The sequence below is a fragment of the Ipomoea nil genome, unplaced genomic scaffold (genome assembly GCF_001879475.1).
Source record: "Ipomoea nil cultivar Tokyo-kokei standard unplaced genomic scaffold, Asagao_1.1 scaffold0656, whole genome shotgun sequence".
NCBI classification, from domain to species: domain Eukaryota; kingdom Viridiplantae; phylum Streptophyta; class Magnoliopsida; order Solanales; family Convolvulaceae; genus Ipomoea; species Ipomoea nil.
Window position 1 is genome coordinate 2,226,091 of NW_017617084.1, and position 12,258 is coordinate 2,238,348.

The window sequence follows — 12,258 nt, forward strand, 5'->3', positions numbered from 1 at the left end:
AAGCATTGGACTGTTTGGGCCAAGATAATTAGGATTAGAATTGGCTCAAAACAAAAAATTAGCTAAAACATTATTAGAAAACACTTATTTAACTAATTAGTTATTAAATTCTAAAAATAAATAATTATTATATAATAGTAAATAACTAACGTAAAAAAATATAAAGATGTACCTAAAATATGAGTGTAAAATATGCCTATCATCTCCTGACTCACCCTCACCAAAAAGACACAACTATCCCTAAGAGTCACACTTGGAACCCTTTCACAAAAGGACTTGTTCGTCCATACCCTCTCTCCCCCTCGTCCAAACCGAGAAAAATCCTTCTAAAACCCTCTCTCATACAAAACTCTTCACTTCCCTACCAAAAGAAAATCTCAGATCACTCAAGAAGCCTAAATCTCTCTCCTCAACCGACTCAATCGTCGTTCATGTCGATCACAATGACGCAAGCAGAACAATCCAAGGATCTAACCGTGCTTGTCAAACAACTCATAGTAGGAATGGTTCTCAACGAAGAATATTTTATGAATGGAGCTCAAGACAAAGTTCTAGCAGCAAAAATTATCTAAGCATTGAAGAACTGTGGACTCTATGATTTTTTTTCATTTTGTTCTTTCTCTTTGAACGATAAAAAAACCCAATTATTGAGCATGTTCTTTTTAATATTCTTCTACCAAAAGGTTGAATTTTCAACCTCAAGGGCACCCCGCACCCGACAGAGTATTTGGGAGAATGTAAATCATGGTGATTCAATGGCTTAACATACATGGTTAAATGTTGGAGCACACAAGAGATCTGCCACTTTAGACATAATTCTCATACTGTTGCAGTAAAGGTTCGATTATTGATCTCTTCTTTTAAATATTACCTACTGAACTATTAGGCTAAGTCCGTGCGGGTAAAAAACAAAAACGTACGACGATGGGAGAAACACGTGGATTCTTCAATGCAAAAATCGCATGCTGGAAACCAACAAAAAAGTAATCATTAATGAACGAAAATTGCATGTAGAGCAACGTTCCGGAAGAATTTAGAGTGACACAAGTTGGACTCTTTGCACTGCTTCCACTCTCACTCCAATTATGGACCCTTATTATCCCAATATTCTTTTCAAAAGGTTGAACTCCAACCCGGCAAATCATCTGGGAAGATGGAGCCCCCCCTCACTTTGAGAGATTGATCCCATATTGCCGCTGGTGAGACTCGATCTCTGGTCATTCTTTTTAACTTTCACCTCGATGACTAGTTAAATGCCCATCACCCCTCTTACAAACTACTGAAAAGAAAAATAAATCATAATATTTACATCAATTGGTCTATATGTCCCCAAATATTCATACAGTAATATGTACAACCGTCCCTTTGGGGACATTTGATAAAATTAGAACGATACAGAGAAGATTAATTAGCATGATCCCTGCGTAAGAATGACATGCACAAATTGAGAAGTGGTAATATTTACTGTTGGAAAGATAGCATTAAAATGGCATAAATTGACATGTTAAGTGGCTATTTTGTGGTACAATCATCAGTGGGGTCCACTTCCGATTTGGGTCGGGTCAAAGTGGATTCGGGTTCTTCGTAGTGAGACGAAGAGATTGATATGTACGCTCAAAACGGATAATGGGTGAATGAGATATTGATTTTTAAAGTAGACCCATTTGAGTTGGAAAATGAAGGGAAAAAGTGAGTTTTTGTCCCACATTGGTTTAGGAAGAGGATTTGCCCCACTATTTATACAAGAGCTCTTTTTAAGCTTATTGAATTGTATGGCATAGAGGTTCTCTCTCACGCGCGGGGGGGGGGGGGGGGGGTGCAAATCAAATTCCAACTAGAAACGAGATCGAAAAGGCTTGGTTCAAGCTCGAGCTCGTGTGCGCCGGCACCTGCGGGCACGAATGTCGTCCGGAAATTGGCTGGCCTTGCGGGCTAAGTTATTCCAAACTTCGATATCATTTTCCAACCGATATAGTCACTTGGTTCGGCCGAAACCGAGAGCACCACTCTCGTGCTACAGAGAGCACGAGAGGTTGTGGTGCACCGAGAGCACAACTCTCGTGCAATGGTGACCACGAGAGGTGCACTCTTGGGTTGCACCACAACACGAGAGATGTACTCTCGTGTGCTGCAGCAGCGCGAGGCCGAACATTTCGGCCTAAGGCCAAAACTTGGTGAGCCTGAAAGCTAACAACCCTTTAACTACAGTTTTGAATTTTGAATTTAATTCGGTTAATGGTGGCTGTTTCAGGTGTTACAAAGACTGATTCAATATCAACTTTTAATGCCATAATGATGCTATTGAATCCTTCATACCCTATATAAGAAGGGAGTAGGACAGCAGATTTGGAACACAAAAGAGGGAAGAACGAGAGAGACACAACACACAAGAAAAATAATTTTTCCAGCCTCAAAATACTTTTGCTTCTACACCATTCTTGAAGCTGTGTTTTGCCCGTGCTCTTGTTCGCCGGATTCGTTCGTTTGGGTGCTCAAACGTCGAACCGTTGTACGTTTTATCCTGGGAAACCTAGGCCACAACGCTCCTAGCACTTTTGGGAGGTGGCAAATAAGGTTTTAAGGAAAGAAAGGCACTCGCCTAACTGGTACATTTCTTTCTTCCTTCTCCTTCTTTCTAGTTTGGATTATGCTTTTAAGCAAAAATCCGTTCTCCCTCTTTTGATATATTAGTTGGATTGGACTTATAATATGAGGATTATAAGTTTCAATTTTGGTTGATATATATTGGTATATCTTTTTCGTAGATATACATGTATATATAACCTTTGGATCCGTTATATATATATATGTGTGTGTGTGTGTGTGTGTGTGTGTATATATATATATATATATATATATATATTTCAGATAAATATCCAATAATATTTTATATACTTGTGTGTGTATATATAAATGTTATTTTTGGGATATTAAATCGATTGTGATTCATTATCACCAACAATCTTAAAACCTTATTTTTTTTGATAATGAACAAGTCATTGGATTCCAAGAGTATTGGATCCGTGAATGTTGCCGGAGGTGCACATTCAAATGGCAGGAACGGCAACGAGGTTGCACATTCTGAGATGCCAGTTGATGGCAGCAACGTTGGAAATGTTATTTCCATGGGAGTTGCAAAGACACACGATGGTGCTCCGGAGAACTTTGGTTCACGAACCGGTAGACATGTGGCTGGTGACACACAATTGGTACCTATTGTGTTGTCTAGTGGATCGGGTAAAAGCCATGAAGGATCCTATGATGGTGTAATGACTACATGGCCTGAGGACTATTGTAGTGTAACCAAAGTCTTCAAAGATAATCAAAGGAAAGGCAAGCGGAAACTTAGCTTTCATGAAAATTATGAGAAGAAGGAAAAATGCCACTACAAAGCGAACCGTCATCCTGGTGAAAAGGTTGAGGACAATTTCGCTATGGTTAAAACATGTGGATGGTTGGACGAGTGAGGTCACAACCGAAGGTACCCCCGATGTGCGCTATGGACCACCCTTCGTGGAGTGGACGGTTGGAAAATGGAACAAGGCACACGGGTTGAAGGACTACTACGAGATAGGAATAAGGAATTTGTTTCCAATGTAGTTTTTTCTATTTATTTATTTTCAATAAATATTGTAGTATCCTTGTAATATTTTTATTTGAATAAAAATATAATTGTTCCATTGAGTTGAATTTTGGTACATACGAATTATTTGTTAGAATAATGTCAAATGTATGAAATAATTCAACATGGGTGCGTAATGCATCACGGAGCATTATGTGGAAAATGCTAAAATGGCTTAACGGCCGGAACGAATTGTAACTAGCGTATTACATGTTGAAATTTCGTAAAGAACTTTGGTTCTGGTTCATGTAGAACGATATGGATTTCAAGAATCAATTTGTCAAAAATTGGGATAGGCATATAATCGTGAGCGTCGCAGCTCAAGTATTGAATATTTTATATAATATTCTAAGAACGATTATATGAGTTTGATTCAACTAGTCGAAAATTTGGTTGATTTGTTCTTGTTAATTGTGTTATAATTAACTTGATCAAAATTCCAAATTGTACTAGTATGAAATATAATTTGAGACAAATTGTTGGGACATCAAATTAAGCTTGATACAACTAGTCGAAAATTTGGTTGATTTGCTCTTGTTAATTGTGTTATAATTAGCTTGATCAAAATTCCAAATTATACTAGTATAAAAGTTAGATTTGATTTGTTGGATAGTGCTCTCAGAGAACGACTAACGGAAAAATTCCCGAAAGGATTAGTTAGCTTATAGTGCTAATGATAGCACTTAGTGCTAAGCTCGAAAATTAATCAAGCACCACATGGTGCTGATTAATTTAAAAGCACTTTCATGCTTGGGGAAATTAAAAGCACTTTCGTGCTTGGTGAGTTTAAAAGTATTTCCGTGCTTTGTGGTATCTTGTAGCACTTTCGTGCTACTTCGCCAAGCATGATTCGTGCTTCAATTTCGGAAGCACCGATTCAGGTTTGTGGCCTTTCAGTAAAAAATCGAGTGGATTTGTAGAGGCTAATCTGTTAGCTTCTACGAGATGTGTTAACGTGTAACACATGTTTGTTCTTTATAAGAATAAAAGAGAAAACCAAATTAATCGTGGATCAATGTGGTTATGAACGATTGATGTGGTGAACGTGAAACACCTATTGGTGATTTCGGCGCAAACATTGGTATTGTACTCGAGAGTACGGTATGGTATTCACCTCAATCCAACGATGTTGCCGAACATAAATATCAAGACGTTGATAAGTTCGGGTCTACCTCAAAGTATGTGAGGTGAGACAATACTTTGGACAAGTAAGTACCTTTAAAATAAGGTTACCCGCATGAAATTCTTACGAATTGTGGGTACGTAGGAAATTTTCCTACTAATGCCTGAAATGTGGGGGTGTCTTGCCAAAGGTGTGTATTGGTTCTTAGTACACGAGTCCTATAGTTTGGATGTACGTAAGAACACAATAAATTGAATCAAGAAATTCATCGTTCTTTGAAGATGTATTTTTGTGAAGGTTCAATAAAGGACCTAGCACGTTGAAAGGAACTTTCGGCGTAGCTATGGTAGAAGGGTATGAAAGAGAACCCGAGCTCAAAGCTAGACGTAGCAAGAGAGCTAGGATTGAATAATCCTTTGGTCCAGATTTTCTGACGTACATGCTAGAATGTGACGCGCATATTCTAACTTGTTTACTAGAAAATAAATTGGATTTTCTGACATGGTTGTTAGAAAACGAGCCTCGAACGTATGTAGAAGTGGTGACTTCTACAGATGGACCAACCCGAGAGAGGCTATCGAGAGTGAAGTAGATTCTATCTTAAAGAATCATACTTGGAACTGGTTGTTCTTCCTTCGGGTTGTAAAACCTCTAGATCCTAAACGGATCACTAGTTGGAAGATAAAACCGGTTGGTTATATCGAAGTAAAATGGTCGGGCTTGTAATTGTAGATTACATGCAACACGAGTGCCACGATTACCTCAATATGTATTCTCTTGTGATGAGAATGAAATCCATTAGGATGATACTTCCCAAGAATTGTTTAGCGAGACTTGGAAGTTTATCGAAATGGATGTATCGCTTTCTTAATAGACATGGAACAACCCGAGGGTTTTGTGGTTTCGCGCTATGGAAAGAAAGTGTGTAACTGGTGAGATCATTGTATGGCTTGAAACAATTGCCTTAGTATTTGGCATGTAAGTTATATCATACAATGATGTGTAACGAGTTTAGTATAAACAAATGTGATAAATGTCTACGTAATGCGTACGATAGACGAGGTTATACCAATCTGCCTATACACGATAAACTCAACGTGGGTAGTAACGATCACAGGATCAATTCTACCAAGAACATGTTAAATCTGAGATTTGACATGAGATCAGAGGTGTGGGTTTGGCAGATTTAATCTTCGAGATTAAAATCGTGAGAAGACCGTATGGTCTCGTGGTTAGCCAATCTCACCGAGTTGATTGAATCCTTGAAAGGATGATAATCAAGTGGCTTGGACACCGTTAGATACTAACGTATAACTAGCCATTAATCACGAAGATTGTACTTCTCACGGAGAATACATTCAGATTATTGGAAGTTTAATTGTATCTAAAGGGTTGTACTAGGCCGAACACTGCCTTAGCGGTTAACGAACTCGGTAGACATACGAGTAACCCTAGTGTTACGTACTAGAAGGCAATAGTGAGAGTTATGAGATACTTAAGGTATGCTCGTGACTTTGGACTGCACTACGTGGGATATCTAGCTGTACTTGGATAGTACGGCACGAATATCAAAGGACACTAGGTCTATTAAAGGCTACGTCTTTACGTAGGCCAGTGCAGTTGGTTGTATGGAAATTCTCGAAACAATTTGTGATAGCTAAGATCCATGACGGGATCAAAGCTGAGAACATTACACTCGTGTCGCGAGCGAATAGGCCGAATGGCTATGCCATTATATTGAGAATGTTCCCAGAGGTAAACTCGTACCTCCAATTTGTGTGCGTTGCGATAGTCAAGCCAAAATTGGTTAAGTACATAGTTTGATGTGGAATGGTAAGTCTAGACTTATAAGTCGAAGACATAATACCATTAAACAATTTCTCACAACAGGGGTTATCTCTATTGACTACGTGATGTCAAAAGATAACGTAGCGGCCGCTAACTCACTAACCCGAGGGAAAGAAAATGGTTGTGGAGAAATTGGAACGAGGAATGGGTCTAAAGCCCTTGGACTAAAAGTTCTATAGTGGATACCCAACCTAGCTGGCACCCAGGTTCAATGGGACAACTAAATTATGGAACGGAACGTGTCACTGTGGGGGTCTCGGACTTCCTACCACTCCTCGTTAGAAACAGTGACTCCCGCACAAGGCTAGCACGTTGGTGCTTTAATGATCGAATGTCGGTTGACATGTGTGAGTATGCGGGATACTCGGAAAAGAATCACCTATGTGAGAGAGAAGTGAGGGTCGCTTCAAATTAAAGGAGAATTGATGGGCACAATTCTTCACAAACTCTTGCAGAACCAGGACGGTGACCCACGACCAAAATGGGCACACTCATGAGAACAGAGCATGGTTGGTTGAACACAGTTTGTTCAAAGACATGTCATCGTCTACACAAACGGCAGTCGGTTCAAAGACATCGCGTTCTACCGTACAGCCAGTAGAGTAAACATATCTTTACAAGGGAAGGTTCAAAGGGTATAGTGATCCCTACCTATCCTATGCAGGGATTGACCGTTGAACACAGTTTGTTTCCGTTTTCAAAATTCCCTGAAAATCAATTTTTCATTCATGTGGGGGATTGTTGAAAAAATAGCATTAAAATAGCATAAATTGACATGTTAAGTGGCTATTTTGTGGTACAATCATCACTGGGGTCCACTTCTGATTTAGGTCGGGTCAAAGTGGATTCGGGTTCTTCGTAGTGAGACGAAGAGATTGATATATTGTACGCTCAAAACGGATAATGAGTGAATGAGATATTGATTCTCAAAGTAGACCCATTTGAGTTGGAAAATGAAGGGAAAAAGTGAGTTTTTGTCCCACATTGGTTTGGGAAGAGGATTTGCCCCACTATTTATACAAGAGTTCTTTTTAAGCTTATTGAATTGTATAGCATAGAGGCTCTCTCTCGCGCGCAAGGGGGGGGGGGGGGGCGGGGTGCAAATCAAATTCCAACTAGAAACGAGATCGAAAAGGCTTAATTCAAGCTCGAGCTCGAATGTCTTCTGGAAATTGGCTGGCCTTCGAGCTAAGTTATGCCAAACTTCGGTATCATTTTCCAACCGTTATAGTCACTTGGTTCGGCTCTCACCGAGAGCACAACTCTCGTGCAACGGTGACCACGAGAGGTGCACTCCAACTCTCGTGCAACGGTGACCACGAGAGGTGCACTCTTGGGTTGCACCACAACACGAGAGATGTACTCTCGTGTGCTCCAGCAGCGCGAGGCCGAACGTTTCGGCCTAAGGCCGAAACTTGGTGAACCTGAAAGCTAACAACCCTTTAACTACTGTTTTGAATTTTGAATTTAATTCTGTTAATGGTGGCTGTTTCAGGTGTTACAAAGACTGATTCAATATCAGCTTTTAATGCCATAATGATGCTATTGAATCGTTCATACCCTATATAAGAAGGGAGTAGGGCAGCAGATTTGGAACACAAAAGAGGGAAGAACGAGAGAGACACAACACACAAGAAAAATAATTTTTCCAGCCTCAAAATACTTCTGCTTCTACTCCATTCTTGAAGCTGTGTTTTGCCCGTGCTCTTGTTCGCCGGATTCATTCGTTTGGGTGCTCAAACGTCGAACCGTTGTACGTTTTATCCTGGGAAACCTAGGCCACAACGCTCCTAGCACTTTTAGGAGGTGGCAAATAAGGTTTTAAGGAAAGAAAGGAACTCGCCTAACTCGTACATTTCTTTCTTCCTTCTCCTTCTTTCTTGTTTGGATTATGCTTTTAAGCAAAAATCTGTTCTCCCTCTTTTGATATATTAGTTGGATTGGACTTATAATTTGAGGATTATTAGTTTCAATTTTGGTTGATATATATTGGTATATCTTATATATATATATATATATATATATATATATATATATATATATATATATATATATATATATATATATATATATATATATATATTTCGGATAAATATCCAATAATATTTTATATACTTGTGTGTGTATATATAAATATTATTTTTGGGATATTAAATTGATTGTGATTCATTATCACCATCATTTACAACAAGATTAAATTCATATCTTTCTTTTAAAAAAAATTCTTTGTAAGATTCGAAAACTTATGAATTTAATTATTTATTTATTTTGAGCCGGTTGATCATTTGAGATTTGTCCGTGAATTATTATATATAAACTAATATATATTTAATAATTATATTAAATATCTTACAAGCCGGACAAAATCGAATTTTCTTTTTGGAGGTCAAAATCAATCATGCATGTGCAATTCTATGAAAACTAAAACACATTCAATGAATTGTATTATATCACACGAACGAATTCTCAAAAAATATCGCTATTCAAGGGTGTAAGAGTACATGTTTGAGTCATCACCGGGTGATTCATATTAGACACATTTATCATTGTTTCCAAAATGTTGAATCCCCAATCTTAAGGGCCCTCCACACGTCCCGACCCGATAAATCATCTGGGAGAATATAAATTATGGTAGAGCAGCCTCTTACTTGGAAATGTTGCTCCTACACTGCCGCTAGTGTAACTCGATTTCGGTCATTATTCTCAAACTTTACACATGTGATCAACTGAGCTGGCCATTCGAGCTAGACACATTTATCATTGAACATAACAAAAATACGAATTTTCTTACTTCTTACTTTCTTACTAGAAAAGCGGCTCATTGGGACCTAGGGTTTTGGGGTTCAGTACCTCTTGGATGATGAATGCTTGAGTATCAGTTGGTTGACGTACGGTTGTACGTGAGGAGAAGTTGATTTGTTTTGTTTTGGATATCCCTTCCTTTCAAAATCTCTATTACATCCAATAAATATGTACATTTACTATAGTAAAATTTAAATTATGTTATAAATATATATATTTAGTGGATATTATTATCTAACGGACATATTTATGTTCTCATCATTATGCTTTCCGTTATAACTTGTTATTATATATATCACCTCTTGTAAGATAAAAAAGAGATGCTAGTGGAATGGAATGATGAACTCTCCTTGTCTCTTGTTCTACTTCTCCTTGTCTCTCTTATTCTATTTGCATTTATTTCTATATTTATCTCCAACTGGTTAGGAGCTAAAGGCCAACGGCATAATCTTCTACAATCTTCTACAACACGTTATGGGCACGCTCAACTCAACTCCGATTTATACGTTTTCTATGCCTTATTATTTCCGGGGTCTTCAAATTGCATATGTATATGTTATGTGAATAATTCAAGAAAAACAATGCATATCAGCATATGTGTAAGCAGTGAATGCCAACCTTCATTCTGAGGTTGATTATTGGTACTAATATTTACGGAAATAATGGGAAAACAATGCATAGGTTATATCACGTACAATGTATATATCTTCATTCGATGACGAAACATTTCTTTCATCAAAACCAATTTTTTTTTATATTACAAGAGAGTTTAATCCTGTGTTCTAAATGAATGGGCTGTGGAGGAGACAAATGATGCGTGATCTTTTGTGTCACTACTGTGAATTTAACCTTACCTTCCCCAAACACTTTTTGAAGAAGTGGGTCGCAATTGAAATATGAAGATCATCAGCACTCTGCATTCTGCAACTTTCTAGCTTTAAGATAGTGCCAGATTGCAGCTATAATCCTTGCTTGAGTATCAACCCCAATACCTAAAACTTCTCGCAAAGATTGTGAAAGTTTATACTTCTCGGACGAGTAATTCAACTCTAGTATAATATTCGGGAAGCGTTCTTTATACGTTTTTTCATCTAAAAAATTTAAAAAATATTATATATATATATATATATATATATATATATATATATATATATATATATATATATATATATATATCAAACCAGCTTCTCCTTCATCACCGTCACCTTCCCCTCTTTGCCGACCAACGGTCTGCTTCTTCCTGCGTTGGCGGCGTCCAGCGGCAGCGGCGGCGGCCGAAGGAAATCGCCCCCCCCCCCCCCTCTCTCCCCGCGTCCAGGGCAATGGTAGGCCCGGTAGTGTCGATCGGCGGTAGCCTGAGACGATGGTGGCCGCAGTAATGGAGATTGGCGGTGGTCTGCGGTGATCAGTAATGGGGGAGGTCTCTTCGGTTTTTTTCTTCCGTTTTAATGAAACCGCTTGCATCAATGGCCCTTTTTAAGGCTAATAATGACGCCAGAAGCGTTATTATTTCTAACTAGTAATTCACCCGCTTGATGCACGGGAAAAAATTATGTTATATTATAAATATAAATCAAAAATAAAAAAACTAAAATATTTTAAATTATTTAATATAATAATATTTTTGAGCTTCCATTGGTCAAGTATTTATTATTTTTATAGAATACAAAATTATAATCAAAATTAAAATTATAATTTTGTATGATTAATATAATCTCTAATTATGTGCATATTCAAATAAACTTATAGAGAGAATTTACAAAATTACATTGATTTATTCTTAATTGTATTTCATCTATATTATAATTTTCACAATACGAATAATAACTAAGATAATTACATTTGGAAAGTAAATTTCAAATTTTGTATGTGTAAATTTAAACTCTAATTGAACACATTTTTTATATGATTATATAATATATAGCTATTTTATTTTTAAAAAGTATATTTTTTATATGATTATATAATATATAGTTATTTTATTTTTTAAATGTTGTGCTTTTTTTTTTTATAATAAAAGATGTTGTGGCATTAATTGTAGCATTAATTATTTTCCAAACCATATAGCTTTATTATATAAAGGATAATTCATAATTTTTTTGACTTAGGGTTTTTTTTTTATTTTTTTTTATTTTTTAAATCGATAAGGAGGGGTGATACCCCAAGAAGCAATAACTAGGTCCTATCACTATGGGACCAATTTGTCCGCAACCGATCGTTGTAGAGAGTCTCCTCCAGGCCCGGGGGACAATGTGCAAGAGCACGCCAGTCCACGTTCATATTCGCTCCCAAGTTTGCTAGGGCATCAGCACACTCGTTTTGTTCTCGAACTATATTTCGGAAAGAAATCTTCCAGATATCCTTGAGCCGATTTCTGATATTCTCTATATGCTCACATATAGGACCCCTCAACACAGAATCTCCCAGAATCCAGTTGATGACCTTCTCAGCATCTGATTGAATTTCCACGTCTCTAATTCCAGCCTCCCATGCCCACGAAAGTCCTTTAGAGATTTCTTCCGCTTCAATGATAGTAGCATCAGCATAACAAGACTTCCCTAAGAACCCTCCCATCCATTCTCCATCAGTGTTTCTAAGAACGCCCTCATGACCAGCTTTTCGAACAGAATGTTTAACACTAGCATCCACGTTAAGAGTCTAAGCATGTGTGGTAGACGGCGACTAGTGGGGGTTACGTTGATGGTATTCCGCTTGTAGGAGTTAGCATTATTGTTTCGAAGATGATCAAAGGCTCGCTCTATCTCCTCTACAGCTTCCAGAATCCAAACAGACTTCCTCCTGGCTTCAATTTCCTCTCCTCTGAATATACTGTTATTCCGCCAACGCCATATCCACCATATTG

The 12,258-nt window shown here is 37.7% G+C and overlaps 1 protein-coding gene across 1 annotated transcript; it reads right to left on the reverse strand.

Annotated features, from left to right (window-relative positions):
* Nucleotides 1-11,570: 11,570 nt before the first annotated feature.
* Nucleotides 11,571-11,969, reverse strand: LOC109174733. Its single transcript, XM_019323986.1, has one exon. It carries the CDS (start codon nucleotides 11,967-11,969, stop codon nucleotides 11,571-11,573), a length of 399 nt encoding a protein of 132 aa, XP_019179531.1.
* Between the last annotated feature and the right edge of the window lie 289 nt (nucleotides 11,970-12,258).

Coding starts and splice junctions, on each gene's coding strand:
- LOC109174733 (XM_019323986.1), bottom strand. CDS start 11,969: ATGGGAGGGTTCTTAGGGAAGTCTTGTTATGCTGATGCTACTATCATT.